This window comes from Barbatula barbatula (genome assembly GCF_947034865.1).
Source record: "Barbatula barbatula genome assembly, chromosome: 2".
NCBI classification, from domain to species: domain Eukaryota; kingdom Metazoa; phylum Chordata; class Actinopteri; order Cypriniformes; family Nemacheilidae; genus Barbatula; species Barbatula barbatula.
In genome coordinates, this window is record NC_136767.1 from 5,411,492 (window position 1) to 5,437,900 (window position 26,409).

The window sequence follows — 26,409 nt, forward strand, 5'->3', positions numbered from 1 at the left end:
TCTCATTGGCTGATAGGCGGAGTTTGCCGAACCAATGCGCGCCGGCGTCACTTAAAGACGCTGCAGCGAGGTATTGAGCTCACTGTGCTGCGGTACAAACTTCATTTAGAATGGACGTTTGCTTTCTACTCAAAGAAATAGTAGTTCAAATAACGGCAGGGTGGTTGCTCTAAGTCCTCGGTCAAACGTCGGAGGAGTTGTACGACGGCATGTCACTAAAGTTCGGGACGGTTAACGAGATGTTATAGGGCAATGGAGAGTGAACAGTGTAAAATATTTGGCGGTGGCGGAGACGATACATCTGGATCGGACACCGTGTCAGAGGGCGAGACGCGTTCCCAACCATCTGAACCCGAATTACACTTCGAGTCACTCAGACGTCATTGCTTAGATTTGGAAAGTTTAGATGGAAAAGTGAAGGACAGCGATCTGAAGGAATGCAACGAGGAGAGACAAGCGAGACATGGAGAGAACCGAGAAGAAAGCGAGGGAGACGATGATGAAATGGTAAAGTGGAACGTTACTGACTAACATCAACAAGCATGAGTGGGTTTTGTTGTTATATCCAAGACTATCGCAGTAACAGCGTGGCCGGTTAAAGTGTGTTTGTGATCAACGTGCTGCTTGGTCAAGTTCATTACATAAATAAACAAGCTGTTTACTATTTTGCCTAAAATGTATGTCTAACGTACATTAATGTTGAATCTCCCGGTGTTAAAGTCAGACTGAAAGCCATCGTAATATTTACGTATTTATTTGTGCAATTGAAACTTAATTCTGATTGGAGAGTCTAACCACCTGACTTTATGCTTTATGACATTTCATTGCTTTTTTATTTAGAAAATTCTATTTTTTATTGTGACTAGAAATGGTAATGCTAATGGACAGGCCACTGAGCACATGACATTTTTTATTATAATCTTCCATTTCTTTAGCTCATCCCCTCAATGCCTTTCTGTAATGACATATCCCCTTTCACTCAAATCTCATCACGTTAGGAAAGTAGAATGGGTTGTAAACACATTTTTAGGTGTAAATCATTCAGCAAATACATATATTTTTGTATATATAGATATTTTGCATTTGCTATAAACTTCAGCCATACGTTGTCATAGAATTTCGTGGACCGTATTTGTAGTTGTCACGCATTTTACATTCTTTAAAATGAAAAGCAAAAGTTTTTCTTCCGGTTTCACATAGCTTGAGTTCAAATGGCAATATTTTGACTTTTGTTTGCCTAGTCTAACTTGTAAAGTAGGTTAGTCGTCCCGACCGGTTTGTCCAGCTCGACCTTGTAATTGTCAATTGAAGCTCATAGATAATAGTAGGGCCACTTTCAGTACGAGTGACATCTAATTGGCTTGCGTGAGGATTTAATAGCTTGCACGCCAATCGGATACCTGAAGTGTTTCCACTGGTGTCAACAACTCAGCCAGGTCAAGTGAGTGGGAGCATGGATCGCTTTGAGTAAACTGATGCTCAGAGGGAGAGATTTATCCTCTATACACGACGTGACCGCAGAAATCAGTCTTCAGAGAAACTTTGGCTTATCAGTCTTAGTTCTGTCTGTTAACATTGAGAGTTTAGCTGCTTTGTTGTGTACAATCATTAAAGGACCTCATCTGGAGGTATTAATGATGTTGTGATGCTGTGGCATTTGGGATATTTAAATGTTTTATAATTGACTAATAATTGGGCTAATTTTATTAATTTACAGTTTGCAGGGTTTCTTGGCATTTGGACCCGAGTTACACTGTGCGTTCTATAAGGTAGTCAAGTGAACGGATTACCATCTGATACCGCCGCTGTATTTTGGGATCATTACTATGTGAAGTAGTTTTCAGGACCAATAGGCCCATATCTGTTTGCGTTGTTCCATTATGAAAATGAAACATTTGCCTCTCAGTTTACATTACTGTGATGCAGATAAAAAAGATTCAATATGATGTATGATTATAATATTATCTTAGTAGTTCTATATTAATTGTAAAGTAGGCTATTTATATACTGTCACTTTATACTGCTTTAAATGAACTATATTTGTATTGCAGTATATTCTACTCTGTAATACAGTAAAATATTTTATAAATTAGTTTCACTTTGTTTTCGTGCAGAATTTAGTTTCTTTTTTTCTTTAGATTTTAGAATAAAGTAGATCTTATACTTGAAGTCTTATGTATTTAAATATTGTATTTTTGTTTTGATTTTAGAATTGAATATATCTTTTTATTTGATGTTTCTAAGCCATCGCTAACCTGTTCTTTAACACGTACGCTAGTTCGACCTCAACCTGACCGTTTCAATTTGAACTCATCAGCCTATTTCACCGCCCCTAAATATCCTTTTTCTCTTTTCACCCTTCCCTTCTGAATGCTGCCCCAGAAAAGAACTGGAGGTGAATGCAAAAACAGTGCCACTATCCAAAAGTTTTTTTTTTGTGGGCGTGGTCTCTGTGACGCTTCCAAAACATTGTTTGTTTGAGCATCCTGACCAGTCTGAAACAAGTAAGATTGGATCAACCAATGGCGTGATTTTTGGGCGCGACCATCCGTCTGAACTTTCAGAAAACCTGTTTGACAGTTTTGTTGTCCTCCTATAGCAGAAAATAGAGTTTGACATAATTGGTAATTTATGCTTTTCCAAAGAACACAAGACATGTAGAAACAAGGCTGCTTTCGTGAAATCACTTAAACCAAGATGTTTTACATTAGCAAACCTAAAATAATAACATTATTGCTTCTGTAATTATTAACGTAATCTCTCTGCTTTGACATTCTGTATTTTCAATAACAGTGTTAGTGAATCATCATTCATGACCGTTCAGGGTGTATTGTTCCCAGAATGATGAGTGCTCATACATGCGTTTTAATGAATCTGAATAACTGAGCGCCAGTGGAAGCTCTCAGCAGCACTCAACAAGTAAAACTCCATATCTGATGACATAAATAAACATCAATTTATTTTAACATTGTTTCGTGGACATGTGAAGAGGATGTACGGGGTTGGTGAATGGCTTACTGGCTAAGAGGATTAGACTTTAATCTTTTTAGGGTTTCTCCTGCATCCACTGCAGGTCATGTCATTCACAGCATGCTCGTCTGCTTGCTGTTGATTTATGGGTTTTGCCCTGTCCACATGTGTGAGATGTATATTATTTATCGGCTTTTGAGGGAATATTTTTACATTAAAAACCAATGGCACTGAGAAGAAATTTGACGGTGCCAGAAAGGGCGTTGTCTGATGGGTGTAGGGTAAGAAATCCAGAGATGAATTTGAAATACTAAAATGAACTTGACTAGAGGAGTGTGACTTTTAGACAACGTAACTTTGTTTTGGTGGTTAATGTATCAATGTTTTGATTCTGTTCTTTTGCTTTGGATTAAATGAAGAATGCAGGTTTTGTGTTTAGTGTAAAATCAAGGAATATTTAGGAAGTTTAGTTTTTATTTTTGTTTAAGTTTGACAGTCTAAAATAAACTTTAGTACCTGTCCTATATTAAAGGATGTTTATATTGTGAAGTATTATTATTGGGAAAGTGACAGTCTAGTCAAACACTTTTTGTTTAGGGAACTGTATGTCCTGGTTGCTCAACACTTTGTCTACACTGAAAGCTATTAATGTGAGCAAACTAGAGTGATCTTATTATACTTCTTTTTTTACACGGCTCATCGGATTTCTGGAAGGCCAGTAGCGATATTTGCAGGTTTGTTTTGTAAGGAATATTGTACAGGGAGCCGATTGTTATCGCAGATATATTCAAGTAGCTAATACTGTGTTTTATCAGTTTTGACTGGTTGTTATCTGGGAATATTACACGGCTTGTTGGAATGCTTTATTCTGATTGGCCAGTCGCGCCATTTGCAGGTTCGTTATTCCCAGATGACAACCTCTCAAAACTAATAACACACGGTAACGCGAATGCAGCAAATCATTTTGACAGGTTATTTTGACGAATGAAATATAAATATGTCTTTTAACAACATACATATATGACATTATATTTACAAATTATATAAATGTTAAATTTAGGGAGCATATACGACTAAAATGGTTGCAATTTTCGAGCCCAGCACTCCATCATGCCAATTGCGTAAGGAAATTCGGATCTCGCGAGACACATCGGAGATCTCTTCACACCTCTTCATAGATTATTTTATTATTATTGTATTATGATATTCCACATTACATTAAAAGAAAACTTTAGAACCACAATAAAAAAATATCTTACCACGTGCTGTTAACATGATCATTTTGTTATTAAAATCACACTTAGGGTGGGTTGTCTTTTATATAGGTTTTAGTTTTGTATGTATTAACATCCTGAAAACCATTGACAAGAACCATGAGAGCTGGAGTCTGGCTTGTTTCATATGTAATCCTTGTCCCATCATAATTTCCCCTTCCAAAAGTTCAGTGTACTTCTCAACCAATGCCTGTCATATGACTTCAGAGTACCTGATGTTTTTATTGATATATTTTTTGTCATAGTTCTTTCATTATACGGAATACTGGCCAGGATTTTCAGACATTCACTCATTAATATGCCACAAAAAAAGGCACGAAGTCAAGTAAACAATTACAGATTTTTTGATAAATAATTGCTTTAAAAAGTGGACAACTTCCACTCTTATAGTCCAAGAACTGACGTCATCAGCACATCTGCCTGACCTTAACCTTCTCCCCTGTTCCATTTCCAAACTAAATCATGTTCCTCTAGAGGTTATATTACAGAACAGAGCTGTCGGGGTCAGCCACAGCAGAAACTCTTGAATGTCATGGCGGTTCCCATTGACCTTAAAGAGGGACGATGACCCGCACATTGCACTGCTCCTTCCCCCTGAATATTTACTAGTTTAAATCAACCCTGCAAAATCTCAGTAGCCAAGTCATGTTTCCTGTGTTGACAATATCTCCCAATAGATGTAAACAGATGCATTGCTGAAAGGAAACTGGCCCGTCGTCTTATTTGGATATGTTATATGTTCAATCACGAAGGCACTGTTAGTATTTGTCTGCTGACAAACATTAAACTACTACTGTATGCAACACGGACTCCACTGTTAAACTCCACAGTATAAAAAATACACCTATTATTGTCTTTTAAGCCAAAGAAAGTTTCTGTGCAGTTATACAACTACTTCTGCCAAATTGAATACATTTATCGGTCAAGTTAAAAAATGCATGCAGTGCCCTGCGATGTAACAAAAGTGCATTGCTCCTATTAAATCAACAAAGCTGTTTACATTGTAAGTGTACAAAACCGAAGGCAACAATTTGTTGATAATGATGTAAACAAGTGTTTAAGAGATTTAGTGCAACCCAAATTGTAGATATTAAAGTATTCTTAAAACGACATCTCTTAAAAATATGACAATGACATTGTGATTATAAAAAATAATCACAATGGCACAGAATCACTATTTTGGGCTAAATTCGTTTTTTCTTTTATAGCGTTTCTGTCACACAATTAACTGAAATTCTATATGCAACAGTAGTGGTGCAACGGACCACAAAACTCATAGTTCAGATCATATTACGGATTTTGGGTCAGGGGTCAGATCATTTTTTGGATCAATTGTGAAAATAGCCAGAAGATGTCAAGAGATAATGTAGTTTCTAAACCGTTATTATTGATCTTCTAGGCTATGCCATACAGTATGCATGCATTCTTTAAAAAACAATATGTATAACAAATATATATGATATAAATGTGCAGAGTAAACAGCTGACGAGTGTATAGAGATCAGATTATAAATGTGACGGGTGGTATGAGGTGACAATCATCATTGTAATATAAAGGAATTATAAATAGCCATAGCCTCTTATATGTACCTAAGGACCTAAGGATGTAACTTTAAATCTAAACCCTTTTGGTAAAGTATTGAAACTAAAACAGCAGTGAAGCCGACAGAGCGGTTAGTGCTATTAAAAGGAAGTTTTTCCATTTGTTTTTTCATTTGTCTGTTAACACCTGTTTGGAAACTTGGCTGAGGTACGTGCATCAAAACATTTCGTAATGTAATCTAAAATAAACCTCAGTGCCTGTCTTCCTAAAAGAATGTTGATCTTGTGGTTTGTGAAGTATGAGTATTCTGTTATCAAAAACAGACACAAAGCCTGAAGATCCAGGGAAAGTGACAGTCTCGGCAAACACATCCTTTTTGTTTAGGGAACTATGTCACGCTTGATTGTGGATGGACATGTCATGACATTTGCAGGTTTGTTATGTAAGGGATATTGTACAGGCAGCAGGTTGTTACCGCAGAAATAAGAATGAGTAAAAATAAGCAAATGAAATATTTATAATTCGCATGTCATGTCCAGTTTTTTCTCACGTGGCAAGTAGCTATGCGTCGGGTCCTGATCACAGTTTTGGGGCTTATTTCGCCATAACAGCCGGCTGCTTCTACATTATCCCACTTATTAAAAAATAAAAATTACTCGGCTACTTGCCACATGAGAAAAAACTGGACATGAAACGTGAATTTTTATTTATTTCATTTGGTCATTTTTACCGAATGCAGACCTTCCGCGAGTAAAAGCCGTTTACTTTCAGTTTTAAGGTAAGAAACGACATTCAAATGTCACGAACAGGCAATTTGGTTTAATAATTTGTAAATATAATGTCATATAGGTATGTTATTAAAAGACATATTTATATATATATGAAAAAACCTGTCAAAATGATTTGCTGCATCCAGGCTACCGTGTTTTATTAGTTTTGAGAGGTTGTTATCGCGGAATACATTTATGCATTTGGCAGACGCTTTTATCCAAAGAGACTGACATTGCATTATACTGTACAGTATTCATTGTATCTTGAGTATGTTCAATCGCCTGGGATCGAACCCATGACATTGGCGTTGCTAGCGCATTGCTCTAACCACTGAGCCACAGCGGATGTCGCGACTGGCCAATCAGAATCAAGCATTCCAACGAGCCGTGTAATAATAATGCACAACAATATTACTTCCTGATACCAACACACTAACATGGAACTACCACAGGATGTTTTCTAAAGCTTGTTATGAGATCTGTTCTCAGTAATTTTGAATAGATTATTATTAAATCTTAAGGGAATTTACTTTTTCACACTTGATGGTTCCGGGATTGTTCGGCTCCAGAGTAACTCATTAGCTCCACATTTTATAGGCACTTTTCCCAGTTCTTCAGCTGAACCACATGATATTAGACAGTTAAGACACAACTCTTTGAAATTGAGCTCTCTTGTGCAGAAGGTCTCCAAGGTTTCAAGGCTAAAATGTAAATTTCGTGGTAGAGTACATGACATAATGGATAATCATGTTTTTATAAATGTATTTTGGAGCAGTGTTGCACATCACATCACATCTCTCTTCCAAAGCATTACCACAACACCAAGTTCACTTTTCACTTGTTTTATTGTGCTATGCTTTAACCTACGAATAAGACAATTTCAGCTCAATTTAATATATTATTTTTGAAATATTACACATTTTTTACACCCTGGTCAAGGTACTGTTAGGTGTGTAATTTTAGTGCACTTTAAAGCAAAGCATATTAAGAAAAGAAGACCTGAATTTGCCTCAGTTTTCAGTGCTGGGTTTCTGTGCTGTTGTGGCTGGTGGTTACATGGCTACATGTCTGGTGTTTGGATATTGGGTTGTCCTTGGGCTATTTTGAGCAGATGGGCTACAGTTAGGTCTGCAGTTACTCGTGTGGGTTTGACCTTTGCACACGATATAGGCCTTCATTTTGATTCATTTCTGACAGGGACATGTGATACCTTTTTGGTCGGATTCTGAAAGGACTTGTAGTAATAGAAATTGGCTGCTAATGACGTTAACAGCATGCACCACGGTTGGGCGAATGCCTGGTGATTTCTCCTGGTTAGGGTTTATTGGGTGTGAAGTTCAGAAGATCTGTTTTCAGGGTGTTGTAATGCATAGACGAGGTAACCTGATACGGTGAGCAACCAAGATGACATCATCACGTGCACACTGTTTTGTGTAATTTGCTTTGTGAGATTTGTGACAAAATGATCTTTGTGAGATCCCGGCAACAAAACGCCTGATGTGTGTGTGTGTGTTTAGCATATCTTGTCTTGTTAGTGAAAAACAGGTTTAACTATGTCATGTTTATTTAACAACACATAACGCAAAGTTGACACTGTGGTGGGGCTATAAAACATTACTCTGTTTGTTTTGGGATCCTAACAGCCTGGCATGGCAACATTTGGCATGGACAGTCCCTCCAGGAAAAATGACAGCCAGTTGTTCAACTAATCCTGCATTATTTGCAGAAGCCTGCAAATGTATCTTATTTTTCTACACAAATGTTAGTGTTTGTTTATATATATTTCGGGCACCAACATTATACATTTTTTTACGTTTTGTAAAGAAAATGTTTATAGTGCTTGCCTTTGCAAAACTTCCCATCACAGTGTTATAGTTTGCCATGTAACACATCGCCCACACGAGAAGAACACGAGTGACAATCCATATGTTTTAACTTTGAGTCTTTTACACAAGCCTGAGAGATCGACCCTTCCTGTTGTCAAATGCTAAATCCAACTGCTAAAATTAAGGATAGAGGTCAGTATACTTTGTTTCTCCTGGTTGTCTTCAAGAACAGTTTAGTATGTAGGAGAAAGTTACTTCCTTATGTCTCCCAATAGAGTGATATCTGATTCTTCAGTCAGATAAAGTGTGTTTGTTTAGTATGACCCAACAGTCCATGAGTAACTCTAAAGTCCGCAGTTCTCATGAGAGGCATCCAATAACCTTATCTTGTCATTTTCTGAGAAATCATATCTAAACAAAAAAAATGGTACAATTATATGCGCAATAAAACATCAAGGGCTTGCAGTAGCAATGCTAGCTTTGAAAGAATTATTATTGATTTCTATGAATATCTAAAAAGACTTTCAACCAGTACAGAAATGTTTACATTGCTTTAATGCTGCAATTTGTAACTTGCCTTCTCTGTTGGAAACACAAAATCGCAGGTCACTTCGCATAATTTATCTAACTTGAAAATATTTATTATAAGCTTACTGTTGTGAATCGGGTAAGGCACAGAGACCTTGAAATAGGGCTGTACAAAAATATCGATACCACAATATTTTTGTTTAACTCTCTCGATTATATCTTCTTGTCCCAAGATCTTCTTTGGTTTACCCCGTGTCTTTGTTGACAGAACCAGCTGCAAACAGTTAAGAATAATTGTGCTCCATAACAACTGCGCAAAACAAGATCGTCGCTTGATAGACGCTAAAAAACTAAAACTGTCACATTTGTCCAATCGTATAACAGCCTCTAGTCTCCTTTCCTGCATTTCGTTGAAGGTTGCAGGCTTTCCATCTAGTGTCTTTGGTAACATTTATATGACACCATTGACAGGCGACTGCCAGACACGGTCCGTGTCTCTGGTTAAAATGGAGTTTTTTCTCACGATATACAAATAGTTGGACACATATGAGATATTGTAAAAAACATATAACATAGTTTTTTGGATATTTTGCTGCAAAAAAAGTTACAAACTGTACCTTTAAATTAAAATCTTATATAAACTGTTCTTCTCATTGCTTTGCTGTTTAAAACTGGTAAACTACAATTGAACGCCTTAGATTTTTAAATTGCTCCTGAAAGTTCTTGTGACTTTGACCCCTAAGGGAGACTAAATGAATTAATGACGAAACCTCAGTGATGTGTCATGAGGGGATACTCATCTGGCATGTAGTATGAGCAGGTCCTTCAGTTGCAAATATATTTCCATGTCAAAATGGATGACAGTCATGCGGGGAGAGCAGGGGTTGCTGATAACCGAGATATGGATTTTGCATTTTTCAGTGCCGCCTCTCCTGTAGGATCATCTGATAGTGTTCGTCCAGGAACATTCTTAAATGTCTTTATTACCTGCACATACTGTTTGCCCTGTCCTCTGCTTTTCTAGTCTCTTTCATGGATGATGATGATGAAGTTTTAAAAATAAAATATCATAAAACAGTGTCTTTACAAAATAGTACTGTAGTGGTGGATTAATGATGGTTTATAATAAAATGTTACTCTGGTTAGGGAGACGGTTCTGAATGCTGATTGGTCAGTAGTCAATAGCTGCTCTTACTGTGTGTTCACATAGAGCGCGAATGAGGCGTCAAAAACGCGCTTTTCGCGAGTAGTTGGACGCTTGAACATTTTGTGTTTACTCGCTTCATTCGCGTCATTCGCGTCATTCGCGTCATTCGCGTCATTCGCTTCATTCGCTTCATTCGCGTCATTCGCGTCATTCGCGTCATTCGCGTCATTCGCATCATTCGCGAGTGAAATTCGCCTCACGAAAATGTTTTTACAATTTACCGGATTCTCCGATCTCCTCACTCACTTTCTTCCAAGCAAGATCCTTTTTATTCTTATTTTTATGAACACGTATCATATAGCTCCGGGTGTCCACACACTGAGATGAGCTTGTCCTCCATTTTTTATTTCTGCCTCTGCTCGCTACGTCGTCTACGTCACTACTAGAGCAGGCGCCTGATTGGTTAACGCGGCGCTATTCGCGTCACTCGCGCCGCCTCATTCGCGCTATTCGCGCCGCAAGCGCGTCTATCGCGTCTTTGCATTGACTTAACATGTAAATCACTCGCGCTTGACGCCTCATTCGCGCTCTGTGAACACACAGTTAGTGTCACTGCACAGCATCTCTTCGTGTCACTGCACAGCATCAACAAATTCGCAGTACTTTTTGTTTTGTCTTCTAGTTGGTAGTTTCACCTTTGGCTCTTGCGTGTGCAAGAGGCTTGTCTGTAGAGTCCCTGTAGGGGCTTGTGTCTTGAAAGTTCTTGTTTGCTTTGCGGCGTACTTAGTCAGCTGTGCCTCATCAGCTACATGTACAAGTGGCTAGAGACATCTCGTCTTTTCCAGACACGCAATTTCTTTCTTTATCATTTGATGTGGTGCAGTTATTTTCCACACCGATGGATTTAGACGGAGGAAAGATTGCTCTCACCGTCCGTTTCTGCTGTATGTGCTTTCCTGACACTGTATGCTCTGCTAAAATGAGAAACACCTGTGCTAAAACAACAGAGCTTTGTTTTTCTTTGACCTTCTGAATGTGAATTGTATCTTATAGGGGTTAACACACAAAAACACCGCTCAGTCCGTTTGGATTTAGGATGCACATTTTTGCACAGGGCTTGTAAGATTTCGTACTTTAGGAAATGGAGAATGGACCTTCTTTCTAAATCATTACCTTGTGCACTGATCCATGGATCTGACAGCTGCACAAATGTTTGAATGAAGGACTTGCATGGTGGTCTATCAACATAATTGTATTTATTTTGTTGTTAACTGTCCCTAAAGTTTACATGACCAACCGGCCATGTAAAATTGTTAAAATATGGATTGACTGCTAGTTTAGTTGCACTGTTTAGGATGAAGCTGCTTATTCTCTTTAAGGAAATGAATGCAAATGTCCAATACCGCTTTCTAAAGTATTAATAGACATGATCTTCAGGTTTCAGGCTCGAGTGTGTTTTGTTAGTTGGACCCTAATATGTGCTTTCATCTCAAGCCACGGATCACAGAATTCGCTCTCCCATAAACAGAGCACTTCTGCAAGGCTGAATGCTATCTGCTCTCACTAGTGCCTAAAAAACAGGTAAATATGTTTGTTTATGTTGAATGTTTCACTATAACACACTTTTAATCCTCTTAGACATGTCCGGACTAAATTATAGTCTCCCAGAGTTATGTTTTAATTATATAACCGATCATATCTGACTCTTTGAAGTAATGCCAAACAAGGGCGTTAATCCAGGAACATTGTTTATAACCAGAGTCAGACAGAGAGGTTGAAACGTTTTTGATTTCACGCAGTCCTAAAAGTAAGAAATTGTTGTCAGAAAAGGCCTTTGCTGACATTAGGGGATCAAATCAAATAAAAAATGGTACAATTTACTTTAGAAACGTCTTGTAGAAGTACATTATGCTGTAAATGGAGATCATAGTTTGATCTGCATACACAGACAAAATGCATGATGGGTATTTCACAGCAACATTTGGTTGTATAATAGATGGACAGCTGAGATATGTAAAGAAGCATTGGCACTGGGCCAGCTATGAGGTCATGTGTATGATATAATGCAGAGAAGTTATCTTGTGTCCTCCAGCAGGCCTGAGTTAAAAATGATCACCTCATGAATACAGATATGACGTCTTTCTTGTGGGAGTTACATTTAACTTTGTAATTTTAAATAATTTTAAAACCTGAAAAGTATTATTACTTAGTCAAAAGTGATGTAAAAAACTAGTTTTTGGCACAATCCAGATTTTATAGTCATTTTATTTGATATAAAAGATGCACAACTGTAACGTTGTTTTTGTAGTTCCTTCATGTGTCTTGTTCTCATTGGTCCCCTTGTTCTGATTGGTTTATGGTCCTCAGGTTTTTCTTGTTTAGTCATTAGTCTTGTTCGTAGAAGTAGCCTTCATGTTTCCATTGTTTCTTGTCTAGCTTTGTTTATTATAATCACTGTTGGTAAGCTTATGTTGTTGCTTATGTTTTCTGGTTTTTGTATCAGGTTTTTGCTTACTTTGTACTTTTTGTACCTGTTTTTTGAGTTAATAAACACTGCATTTGTGTTTTTTAAAACTTGCCTTCAGTGGACTACCATTACAACAACGTTGATGTGCCGTACAAACATTTATATCGGTCTCTTGTATCTTTACTGTCTCTTTACGGAGTCAAACTCAAACAGGTCTCTAGTCACAATTAAAACATTGAAAATAAAGCCAAGTTTCTCCAAATAGATTCAATTGACCATTTATAAAGATACAACTTTTACCTTTGTGGGGTGACTCTTAACTCTAAATGAAAGCAGGTAGTAGGCGGTAGACCCCTTTGAGTTTTCTAAATGTTTCTGAACGTATGAGGCACATATTTTGAACATTTTGTGCTGTAGTCTTTGGTTTAGATGGTCATGTTTATGGGTCCATGAACAAAACTGATTTTAGATGTTTACTTTCATGGGGTCCTGTGCTAACTGAACTAATGCCATTACGAGGAATGAGAATGCTAACAGATAGCTGTCTAGAGAGTAGGGTTTTCTCAAAATATGTTGCTATTTACAACAATAGACACATTTTTTTTCTTGTTTAAAATCCATCTGCACTACACATGGTAAGGTATTATGCCATGTGTGAAAATTGCTGGTCCTTAAAGGGAGTAGTCCATTTACGTTTTGTGGCAATGTTCTCCCAAAGATCTGGGTATGTTATTTCTTTTTGGGCTACTCCAAACAAGAGAATATCGTGTCATGAATTATTTCCCTCAAATGAGAGGGAGTTCCCTTGGAAAACACTCACTGGGCCTCCATGTGTTTACATACACCGGGCAGAACCTCTTCCTCTATTCCACCATTGTTCCAGAGTGAGGTTACCTAACCCAACAGGCAGTTGGTCCTTTCAACTTTCAACAATGAGATGAAGAAGTTTGGGATCGTTACAATGCAACTGTAACAATATAAACCGGGATTCAGTTCAATTTGCAGTGGTAACACAACAGTGCTCTACCAGTTGAGCTGCTTGCTTACAATACAATGTAAGAAATATGTTCAAGTAGAAAGGTTTCCAGGTCTTCACATATTGAAGGATTATGCCCTTTAGAGATTAAGAAGGAAATTGAGATTTTCTAGGTAAATGGAATGACGTCAATTCCACTAGAAAGGTTTCCACATATTAAAGGATTATGTTCTTTAGAGATTAAAAAGGAAATTGAGATTTTGCAGGTAAATGGAATGACGTCAATTCCTTATAATAACTGTTAACCTGGGTGTGTCTCGATTACTTAAATCACCATTCCTATTGTAAAAGCCCAAACCTTAAGTATTAACTAAAGGTGTAATTTAAACTGTACCGTTAATGTTACCTCAAAACCTGGATATTGATGACAAAAACACGTCAATGGGCCACTAACAGTATCATTTTTTTTAAAGTCCTTTGTCCATGTGTGACTGTTATTGTTAGTTTTACTGCTCTACTTCTATTTGGTGTTTTTAACTTTAAAGAAACTTGCATAAGAAAAATTATATGTATTACTTGTGAAACATACTAGCACCAACAAATGTTTTTTAAATATTGATTGTGAAAAATATCAGCACACATTCTATTGGTGGACCGATATGGGTTTTGTTATAGGCAGTGCCATACTGATATTAAGAATGCACTGTGGATGATTGGCAGATAAGAGGCTAAAATAACACAAATGCAGTTAAATGAGACATACAGAACATGGGTAGAACCAATTGACTTAAAAGGTTTGAGTTTGAGAACCACGAAGTTGGGTCTTCAACCGGGGCTCTCTCATAAATAGACAAGACATCTTACGTGCGGCATCTCGACAAGTCCTCCAGCATGTCAGAGACCCCGACCCACATCTTCAATGACAGCCCCACCGCCCAGGATACTCCTGCACATTCCAGCGCTCCAGCTCCGGACCGGACGCAGGAACGGAGCCTGCTGCTCAGCAAGAGGACGCCAGCCTCGCAGCTCCATTCCCTTCACCTCGATGCAACAATGCACCTCGTCGGCACACTCAACCGAGTGTCCATGTCCTTCACCACCGTTGTCAAATGCTATTGAGAAGTGGATCATCTTGGGCTTATGGCAGCCCCTTTCCAACGAGGACGTACACGTCAGCCATTGGCTGATTAAGGCCGAACTGTACGGCCTCTACTTCTCACTGCAGACAGAGGCCCCGCCTTCTGGGTCTTCCCTGCAGTCAGAAACTGCTGACAAGCCGGACCAAGCTTTCGGTTCTCTGTATGCCCACACAGGGCCAGCAACCATCACGATACGGCAAGGTTACCCAACCTCAGGCGGCCGCCACACGCCGTCGGCTAGTCTAGGCTGCGCCACAAAGGAAAAGCTTCTTCCTCCAGCTGCTTTACAGCTACCAGCTCCCGACAGCATCTTTTCAGCTGCTAATACTCTCAGCCGCCTCAACAGCGTGAGCATACTTCCGCTGGCGGCTCCAGATCACCTCCACCTGCACCCACTTCTCATTGGCCACCGCAGCAGCCATGCTGGTGCTCACCAACTTCCTGGTCCTGGAGCGTCCCCTGTATACCGCAACATCTAGTCACAGATTTTGGCAGGTACGGACACAGATCCTTTTGATCTCTTATCCCCACTCTCACCCCCGTCAGAAAATCACCAGATCACTTACTGTGAACATTCCTTTACTTTTAAAAACACGTCTCGTAGTCACTCCAGCACCTTGTCTTTTTCTGAATTCACTGTGGCCTTACGCGTGACCTTCCTCGGGTGTGAAAAGAGGCACAACCATAATCACTCATATCAGTTTGATGAAATTCGACCATCTGCATTAATTGTTCAAAGTTTATGTACAGGTACTGAAAAAATATCTTGAAAGGGGTCAATATTTTGTCACTAATTTCAAAAAGTGAAACCCACATATTATATAGATTCATTAAATATAGAGTGAAATATTTCACACCTTTTATTTCTTGTAATTTTGATGATTATGGCGTACAGATAATGAACACCCAAAATTCTGTGTCTTATAAATAAATAAATTATATTTTAAACGGAAATGTCAAGTTAAAGTCTGAAAAGTCTGTTCATTGCTATGCACTCAATATTTACATTTTACATTTACATTTAGTCATTTAGCAGACGCTTTTATCCAAAGCGACTTACAGATGAGGAAACATTGGAAGCAATTATAACAACATAGGCAACGAAAAATACATAAGTGCATCAAACTAGTCCATTAAAGCCTAGCACAGTATACAAGCTAAGAATAGCGAGGTTAGTAGTAATTTCTTTTTTTTTTTTTTTTTAAAGAAGGAAAGGGAAGAGAATTAGGAAAAACTCAATCAGCAACGTGTTGACGGAAGAGATGCGTTTTTAGGAGTTTTTTAAAGATGGCAACCGAGTCTGCTGATCTTGTAGCAGCTGGTAGATCATTCCACCAATGTGGAACAGATCCAGTGAAGGTACGGGAGAGTGACTTTTTTCCTTTTTGGGATGGTACCACTAGTCGTTGTTCCTTTGCAGACCGCAGTGATCTGGCAGGAACATAGATCTGCATTAGCGAGTGGAGATACGATGGTGCAGATCCGGTGTTGGTCTTGTAGGCCAGGAGCAAAGCCTTGAACTTTATGCGGGCGGCAACAGGGAGCCAGTGTAACCTGATGAAGAGCGGAGTTACATGCGCTCTCTTCGGTTCATTGAAGACCACTCTTGCCGCCGCATTCTGGATCATCTGGAGAGGTTTGATTGTGCAAGCAGGAAGTCCAGCCAGAAGCGCATTGCAATAATCCAGTTTGGACAGGACAAGAGCCTGGACTAGGACTTGCGTAGAGTGCTCCAATAGGAATGGTCTAATTTTCCTAATGTTGTAGAGGATGAATCTACAGGACCGGGTGGTGCTGGCAACATGACTTGTGAGGTTAAGCCGATCATCGATTACCACTCCCAGGTTTCTGGCTGTGCTGGACGGTGTAATCGTTGATGAGCCTAGTTGAATGGTAAGGTTGTGGTGAATCTTTGGGTTGCCCGGGATCACAAGCAGTTCCGTTTTTGCAAGGTTTAGCTGCAGATGATGATCCTTCATCCAAAGCGAGATGTCACTAAGGCATGCCGCGATGCGAGCAGCGACCGTCGGATCGTCCGGTTGAAATGACAAGTAGAGTTGTGTGTCGTCCGCATAGCAGTGATAGGAGAAGCCATGCTTCTGAATGACCGAGCCGAGGGATGTCATGTAAATGGAGAAGAGTAGCGGTCCAAGCACTGAGCCCTGTGGCACCCCCGTGTTGAGCTGTTGGGACGCGGAGACCTCATCTCTCCAGGATACTCTGAATGACCTACCCGAGAGGTAGGACTCAAACCATTGCAATGCCATTCCAGAGACACCCATAGCACTGAGAGAAGCCAGGAGGATGTGATGATTGACAGTGTCAAAGGCAGCAGACAGATCCAGTAGGATGAGCACAGAAGACATGGATGATGCTTTTGCCAGTCTCAGGGCTTCGATGACTGAGAGCAGTGCAGTCTCTGTGGAATGACCGGTCTTGAACCCAGACTGATTGCTGTCCAGGAGGTTGTTTTGCATGAGAAAGGAGGAGAGCTGATTGAACACAACTCGCTCCAGGGCTTTGGCGATGAAGGGAAGAAGCGAGACAGGCCTGTAGTTTTCTAGCAGTGTAGGGTCCAGGGTGGGTTTCTTTAGAAGCGGTGTGATGCGGGCCTCTTTGAAAGCTGTGGGAAATGTCCCAGTGGTGAGCAAAGAGTTGATGATGTGGGTCAGAGCAGGCACAACCGTTGGAGAGATGGCCTGGAGGAGATGGGTAGGGATGGGATCCAGTGGGCAGGTGGTAGGGTGGTTGGAGCCAATGATCTTTGAGACATCAGCTTCAGACAGAGGAGAAAAGGCAGGGAGCACACACGTGTCAGGGATGTGGGTGGGTTCGACAGATGGTGGCGTAGAGAACTGGCTGCTGATGGCAGTAGTTTTCTTTACGAAGAACGATGCAAAATCAGCAGCTGTTAACTCCGATGAAGGTGCGGGAGCAGGCGGACAGAGGAGAGCAGAGAAGGTTTTGAAGAGCGTTCGAGAGTCCGGAGAGTTGCAGATCCTAGAGTGGTAGTAATCTGTTTTTGCAGAGGTGACATCTACAGAGAAAGAAGAGAGAAGAGATTGGTAGAGAGAGTGGTCTGCAGGGTCTTTTGACTTGCGCCATTTTCTCTCAGCTGACCGGAGGGTGGCGCGATGCTCACGCAGTACATCCGATAACCAGGGAGCCGACGGGGATGGACGGGCTGGTCCAGATGCAAGAGGGCATAGGTTGTCCAAGCAGGATGAAAGCGTGGAACACAGAGTGGCTGTGGCATTGTCTGTATTCAAAAGAGAGAGCTCATCAGAGGGGGGGAGTGCAGAGAGGACAGCAGAGGAAAAACAAGAGGGAGGGAGAGACCGCAGGTTGCGCCGGAAGGTGACCATCGGTGAGACATCTGCGATATCCGGAGCAGTGAGGTCGAGGTCAAGGGTGACGAAGAAGTGATCAGACGTGTGCAGCGGGGTGACCTGAGGGTGATGAGTGGAGCAGTACCTTGTGAAGATCAAATCTAGATGGTTTCCAGACTTGTGGGTTGCTGATGTGGAAACCTGCTCGAGGAGAAATGATGCGGTCAGGTTGATGAAGTCAGCAGCCTGTGGCTTTCCAATGTGGATGTTGAAGTCGCCTAGTACCACCAGGGGAGTACCATCCTCAGGGAAGGATGAAAGAAGCACATCCAGCTCCTCCAAGAAATGTCCAAGCTGACCTGGGGGACGATATATAACTACAAAATGACTTTTAACAGGGTGGGTGATAGTAACAGCATGAAACTCGAAGGAGCTGTTGTCACACAAGGGTGTTAGCTGATATACTGGTTCTTTTCGTTCAGATTAATGTTCAAGAAAAGTATTTCATTGGGCTTCCATGATTTGGGCCTTGAATGAATTACCGCATCAATGTGGCGTGGCATGGCATGGAAGCAATCGGACTGTGGCACTGCTCAGGTGTAATGAAAGTCCAGGTTGCTTTGATAGCAGCCTTCAGGTCATCTGCATTGTTGGGTCTGGAGTCTCATCTTCCTCTTGACAATACCCCATAGATTCTTTATGGGGTTCAGGTCAGGCGGGTTTGCTGGCCAATTAAGCACAGTACCACCATGGTCATTGAACCAGCTTTTGGTACCTTTGGCAGTGTGGGCAGGTGCCAAGTCCTGCTGGAAAATGAAATAAGCATCTCCATAGAGCTTGTCAGCAGAAGGACGCTAGAAGTGCTCTTACATTTCCTGGTAGATGGCTGCGTTGATCCTGGACTTCAGAAATATGATGAAAAATATGATATGGGCAATTCCAGTGTTTTGGATGTGACATTAAAATGCTCAGAGAATGTATTTGTTACCAGTTTACTGAACCATAACACTTGTGCACTTTATGATTTTTCCTTAGGTCTACAAATCAATTTGACTGTTTGTATTTTAACAGAGACAAGAAAATATGCATATAACCATCGCTCAACGTGCTTGTTTTTCTTATATTTTCATATGTACATATCAAAATGAAATTTAGAGACAAACCTTTTGCAGAACGTATAGAAAACCTGAGCAAACATTAGATTATTCTTAAGTGTGAAATTTATTTGATTTATACTGGTTCTTTTCGTTCAGATTAATGTTCAAGAAAAGTAATGAAAACATTTTTCACTCTTAAAACTTTAAAACCCACACCACTGCTTGCTATTGGACTATTATTGATAAATTGAAAAATCTTATCGAAGCAGTCCTTTTTTCTATGCTTCCAAATTATTGCAACGTGTTCTTTGTATTTAGGCTACTATGAGGTTTTTTGTTAAATGTATTTTTTAAGAAAAACTGATTTCTGTATGCATTTATCTTGTATGTCAATATAACTTTATTCCCATTGGGATAAAACTTAAACCTATAGTTTCTAACTGCAACAATATGTCTTCATCTAAAATCTAACGGATACAAATAACAAACGCAACACCATGCTGTGTCAAATGGTGTGAATTCTAAACTATTTTTGCTCATAGTTATCCTAAATGTTTACATCATAATTTGGATCTGAATTGTTTTATTTGAAAGTAGACATTTCAAGTGTTCTATAGAAATATTACTCATTTGTACCAGTAGCCTTCATGCTATAACCTAGGCAAGGCCAAATATAAACAGAACATCGTGCCTTTGATAAATGAGATTGGGAAGTTCATGGAGACTGCAGAACGGGCATACCTTTCCTTGTCTTACAAAAGCACTATTGCTAGTATTGCGCTTGTATTTGCTCTAAAAAAGCTGGCTTTCAATCTGATGAGGGATGGGAAAAGGAGAACACGTTTGGCAATAGGTAGATTTGAACCCCGGTCGAGCTGTGCCGCGTCTTTACCACTTGACCATTCAAGCTGGTATGCGATTGTCTTAGTTACTTTGTGTCTCTGCTAAAACAATCAGTCTCAAGTACGAGCAAATTAGAAAATAAATAAGAATATTAAAGTCTAGCTAATAGCTTGTTGTGGTGATTTCAGAATGATAAAGGGGAGTTTTTCTTTTACCTGAGAGCAGATTTGTTTCTTGAACAGTGTCCCAAACAACTTGTGGTGATGGAGGTGCAGTTTTCCTTTATTTTTATTTTGTCTCACACTTCAATTTAACTTATTTCTGCAATTCTCCATCTGCGATCTTTGAAAAGTCTTTGGGCACTCATAATATCATCTTTGCTGTATATTAAGACAATGCAGACACAGATTCTCTTTCAGGCAGATTTGCAACATCTCCCATACAATTAAACTTCTCAATTGTTGCCCTGATGTTTGGAAATGTGAATTTTTATTGTTTCAACCATTTCCTTTTAAATCCACTATTTTTTGTAGCTCAACAGTGTTTTGCTGCACATCAGAACTATATTCTTTGGTTTTACCCATTGTGATGAATGATTAAGGGGGTCTGGGCTTTGTGTTACTTAATATTATTCTCCTGTGAAACAAGCCATGACTGTAAAACATCATGTTTCTAGTCACCTGGGTGTGCTGAGAAAATTATATTAAAGGGAATATACTTGGGAGATGTTTGGCTCATAAGAATTTCTAAGGGTGCCAATAATTGTAAAACATGATATGATATTCCCCCACTTCCAATTGTTTATTTGACTGAAATGTCAGGATTTTGTAGAGTTTTAAAAAAAAGATCAAAATGACAATGAATGCAGATTAATTTCACAGCATTCTTTGCTCATATTTTCCAAGAGTGCCAATAATAGTGGGCACATTTTATCATGTACTTCCTTTTTATTATGTTTCTAAATATATTAATGGTACTAAGTTAGTCTGTTCAACTTGATAGTACACAGCAGCAAATTATTGATATTTGTTAAGCTAAAAAGTCCTAAATGTATCTATAATTTAAATTATAAGCACTTGAAACAGGTGTTACAATTGAAACTTGAATGAAAAACTATGACATAACTTATTTTATTCTATCAGTCTCAAACTCATGTTGTCTTTTCTGATTAGTGTTAATATCTTTCATAGCAATACTGTATATAACTGCATGGCAATGTAACAAAAAAAACCTTTCAGGAAGTTAACCACATAACAAGTAGTCAGGAAATGTCTGCAAGCTGATATTTTGGTGTGGGTGTTCATTTCAGTGGGTTGAAGCATTATGCATACACCTGATTAACCTGTTGCGCTTTTCTCTCATAGCAGTTTTTAATACAGCCCACATTAAGTGAGCAGGTTGTGCATTTGAAATGCCTGGGCATTTATACTTTCTAAGCGAAACCACCTCAGCAGCAGAAAATATGATTTGATTTGATGATTAAAAAGTGGTGTGGCTGTAAATATCAGTGCGGGGCGATGTTATCTTGAAAGTGTTTACAGAGCTGGAGCAGGTGTTTATTTTCGAATGTGACGACAAACACACTTTAACACCGGAATCATTTATCATTGGGAGGTAAAACCCTGAATGTGTTATCGTGTCTAGAGATAATCTATCTGTGGATTATATTTGCCGAGAGCTGGGGGGTGAAACCTCACATGAAGTAAAGGTGGAGGAAATGGTTTGTTATGTAACATACATAGCCATTATAAAAAGTAAATGTCGACTGTGATGATAGCAAGGGGGATTTATCAAATTTCAGTTTTGAAAATTTAATCCGGATGATTGAAGACCTGAGACCGTGAATGACAAAAGTAGATTCTTCTAGCACATAAGGATTTTTATTAGTTAAATACAATACAAGAGTAAGCTGATTGTCAGTAGTGCCGCCCTTTGACTAATATGTTGCATATTGCTGTGCACTGTGGAGTTTTATTTCTAATGTAACCAGTGATCTTCTCTATAATAGTTCCCAGATTAAAAACCATGCTGATCTTGTCTTTTCCTCTCCTCCAGCCGGATAACATCCTCTACCCCCCCTCCATGACTTTCCGCAAGTCCAGTAACCCGGAGGTCTCCCACTGTGCCAGTTTAGCGCAGAAATTGAAGCGACAACTCAGTGATGATGGCAAAGTGCTCCGACGAGGAAGCTTAGGCGGTGCTCTAACAGGTAATGCCAAAAAGCCTATTTCAATATGTTTTTCTTTAATAATAGCCAATGGGGTATATGCAGATGATGTACTACCGCTAAAATCTCGGCCGGCTAACTTCCGCTCTCATACGGTTGATGTCATTTTTCACAATGATAACCATGCGTTTTCAGAACGTGCAGCACAGACGGACACAGAAAAAGATATTTGGAAAAATGCTTTTAACCAAACAGATCTCGACACCCGAAAATACAATTGTTGTCAAAAGTGCAACAGAATTGTTTGCTGTCCTACATTCTGAAGAAAGTAATAAGTAATTTTCCTACTATGGGAGTCAATTGCTGTCGAGATCTGTTTGGTTTTAAGCATTCTTCCAAATATCTTTCTCTGTGTTCATCAGAAAAATAAATGTGCACACATTTGGAACATCTCGAAGGTGAGTAAATTATGACCGAATTTAAATTTTTGGGTGAAGTATCACTTTAATGTCCTTTTAGATTCTTGTGCTTGTACTACATTTTTTAAACCATTTATGGTTCAGTCCTAGAGATATGAGATATGAGACATAAATGTGACTTCATGAGAAACTGTTAAAAAGCACACAGTGGGAAAAACGGCAACCACTTGAAGCAAAAGAACAAGGCATGTGTTTTTTTTACCATTTCGAAGGCGAAATGCAATCGGCCGAAGTAAAAAGCTAACATGATGCTATAAACCAACTACACTTAAGGTCGCTCGATATCAACATCACCACCACTAAGCCTCTGACAACTCTTTCACAAAAAATGAGTTCCCTGGTAAGTCATTACTCTGTGAATGAACCTGCATCTACGTTTTAAGAGATTTGTGCCCATGTTGCATTATTTGCGAGCTTTATACGCGCTAATGTATAACTTCCCCGCTAAAGGAAGTAGTCGCTTTTAACAATTTGTTAGCAACCGCCGTTTTTAAGACACAATTAGGCTTTAAAATTTCACAAGCAGCTTCAAATTGGTGTGTTAAATGTCACAGAATAAAACGTAAAAAAGGTTTTGTTAACCCCTGACTTTATTTTGGGTGATTTACCAAAAACCCATTAAAAAAAAACATAGACTTTGAAGCGATGGAACCGGAAGTCCTAAAATGCTAACTCGCTTCCGGGTTTTGCGAACATAAATACGTTATCTCTGAGCCTCCCTATAGCCTACGATTGAATAAGCTATAATTAGGTTATTGTTATTCAGATGTACGCTTGCATGCTGGTGGTGGCGCCGCTGCCATCTTCGGAGGTTGTTTACTTGCGATTGATACATGATCCTTGATGTGATTTCCTTCACGTTGTTTTGAAGTCGTAAAACAAAAAAGTTGTATTGCATTGTCTAGTTTCTTTCCTAAAAGACTGTGTGACTTGCTGTTGCAGTTTATAAGACAGTTCTACAGTTAATGCTTTCCTGTGGTTCAGTGGTTACAGCATGGCGTTAGCAACGCCAAGGTCGTGGGTTCTATCCCAGGGGATTGATTATACTTGGAAACAAATGTATAGGACATTGCTATTTAAGTCGCTTTGGATAAAAGTGTCTGCCAAATGCATAAATGTAAATTTTATGTCGACAAATGCAACAACATTAAACTTAACTCACTAGCGGAAAAGCGCCGCTACCACCTGCAAATATGGCCGCGGCACCCAGCATGCAACACGGCATGACGTCAGCACCACGTTCTCTATATGCAGGCAAGCGTACATTATATGCAGAGTTTGTTTATTCGAAAATATGCAGTTTGAGTGCAAGGGTACAGAACAAAAACATTTTTTTGAGCTCACGAAGAGCTCACGAAAGATCCGTTATTAAAGCAGACTGCCCATAACAATTTGGGGAACATAGGCTACATAAACACTTGAGTCGGCACATGATCCAACATTGTATGTTGTTTCCCATGCTTTGTAGAGTAAACTCAATAAACGCTTGGATAAAAGTCGGGTCTTTCAGGCCGCCTGTGGAGAAAATATTGCGGCCCATATGGCTCCAAATTTCAGGTGAAAATCTTCATTTTATCTCTATTTACAAATTAATGAATTATTTCATTACTACTCATTGGTGGAATTTCAGATTTTTTTAGCATCACTCCACATGTCTTGCTTCTGTAAAATAGAAAGGCCTTGGAATTATTCAAAATTTGGTTGATTTGACACCGATTGTTATTTTAAAAGATGAATATTTTTCAGTAAACTATGGATTTCTTTGTATGCACTGTACTGTACTGTATGTGTTGTATCTAGCATATAGGGCACGTTGCTAAATATGCTGAGGGTATTAAGTTGGCATTTCCTGGGGTTCTGTGGATGATGACTGGAAGCAGGAGTCACAATTTTCCTCCTACATATCCTGTTTTTTTACTTTGCTCTGTGGCTATGTGCAGCCACAACACACATAAATACAGGTTAGGTATTGGTTGCCTGGCATATGATTTTACATGGTTCTGTTCTGTTCTAGTCTTTTTGTTGTTTTGCCCACCGTTGCATCTCACGAATCGCTTACCAACCCTGTTAATGTAATGTTCGATCCCTAAACATATAAATGAATATAGCTTGATATGTATGGGTGGATACCAGGAAATGGATATGATACAAGTATCCATATCCCAGTAAAAAATTCCCACACAAAAATTCTGTTCATAACACATAACAAAGTTCATCCACCTCGAAAAGTAGTCACGCCTCAAACGAATGATTTACAGCCTGAATAATTGTCCGTTCAAGAGCTTTACAAAAATACCAGCTTCACGTCAACCGAGAAGTGCTGTCGTGACATGCTAGTTGCCAAGGAGAATATGACCGCATTTAGCCGGAGAGGGCAAACTGCTGCTGATTCATATGTAAAGGACGTCACGACAGACATCAGGAAAACACTCAAGCCAAGACATAATAATAAAAGATAATAACAAGTGGAGAGACGCAAATGATCAAATAAATCAATTTTAATCATGTGGAGAGAGAGGTTCCATTTAATTCATTCCATTGTGTTTTATGTGAGCGGTAATCATCTTTTTTTCTATGTCCCAGCAAATATAAATAAAATTGAAATAATAGAACATCATGATGAGGTTTTGTTATGGCCAAACAACCCCCGCTGCTCCTTTTATTCTAAATTTGTTCAGCTTTATCACGTTTGGTTTAATAAACTTAAATGGTATGGTAAAGTGAAAATCCCAGTGAAATCGAAATAACATTTCATTTCTTCAAACTCCTATGGAATGGATATGTAAGAGGAGATGGTGAGTGTTTGAAACTTTCTCAATGTTTCTCTCTCAGTATTTGATGCAGTTTTAATTAATAAACAAAAAATCTGTTCCCAAATCTGAAATCAGCAATGTGTACATTATTTGATTAAAGTAATTCTGTTGTATATAATTAACTGAATTAAATATGACAGGAGTATTTAAGTAACAAGTCAAATTTAGTACAGGAGCCTAATGTTGTGAACGTCTATCTGATGATCAGGCTTGGGAATGAAAAAGAAGATGTCAAGTTTGGATACGTTGATCAAATGTGCGATGAATAGGCATGTAGGACATTGTGAATCACAAGGTTTCACTGGATAGATCGTTTGTCAATGTAGCAGAAAACTCAGGGTGGGGCTTTATATTATGTCGCTTTGGATAAAAGTGTCTGCCAAATGCATAAATGTATGACTTAAAACAATGTGGTTTAACCAAATGACACGCATAAAGCAGGGCATTTTATTACGTGCCGGGTTGTTTTTTTCTGTTGCAAAGTGCCAGGTATCCCCACCTACATCGGAAACTTATTGGAGGTTTTAAACTTCCTTATTGTAAAATGTTTGATATTTTGTAATGAATTGCATTTTTGATTTCACAGTTAAACTGTGGTTTGTTAATGGAATCTCATTTCTTCCTGGATCGTAAACGGTTTGAGAGATGTTTGCTAGTTCATGCATTCAGAAAAGACAGTTGTACACATCAAACAAAGTAGCGAATATCAAACAAAGCAAGCTAATCTTTTCTTAGCCATGTTTCCCGTTATTTCTAACCACCTTCAATTTTCCAGGGAAGTACCTGCTGCCATATGTCTCAGCACAGCAGGCATGGTCAGCCACAGGCTCCGAGACCACCAACCTGGTGCGCATGCGCTCGCAGACCCTCGGGAAATCTGCCCCCTCCCTCACAGCCAGCCTGGTCAGTATGCTACATTAACTTATTGCCTCAGCAGCATCTTGTAGACATCTGTTTGAGTGAGATCATTCAGTGTATTCTACATTTAAACACTAGGGGGCACTGCTGTATTAAAGGCAGAGAATAGAACCCGACAGGTTTT

The 26,409-nt window shown here is 39.2% G+C and overlaps 1 protein-coding gene across 2 annotated transcripts in view; it reads left to right on the forward strand.

The window, feature by feature from the left end:
• Positions 1 to 26,409, forward strand: part of mast4 (microtubule associated serine/threonine kinase family member 4) — a 97,862-nt gene continuing 71,453 nt past the window's right edge. For both annotated transcript variants that reach the window (XM_079484364.1, XM_079484365.1), the window contains exons 1-3: positions 1 to 507; positions 21,964 to 22,117; positions 26,143 to 26,270. In XM_079484364.1, coding sequence (XP_079340490.1) covers positions 253 to 507; positions 21,964 to 22,117; positions 26,143 to 26,270 — 537 coding nt within the window. In that variant the 5' untranslated portion in view covers positions 1 to 252. The remainder of the gene's footprint in view (positions 508 to 21,963; positions 22,118 to 26,142; positions 26,271 to 26,409) is intronic.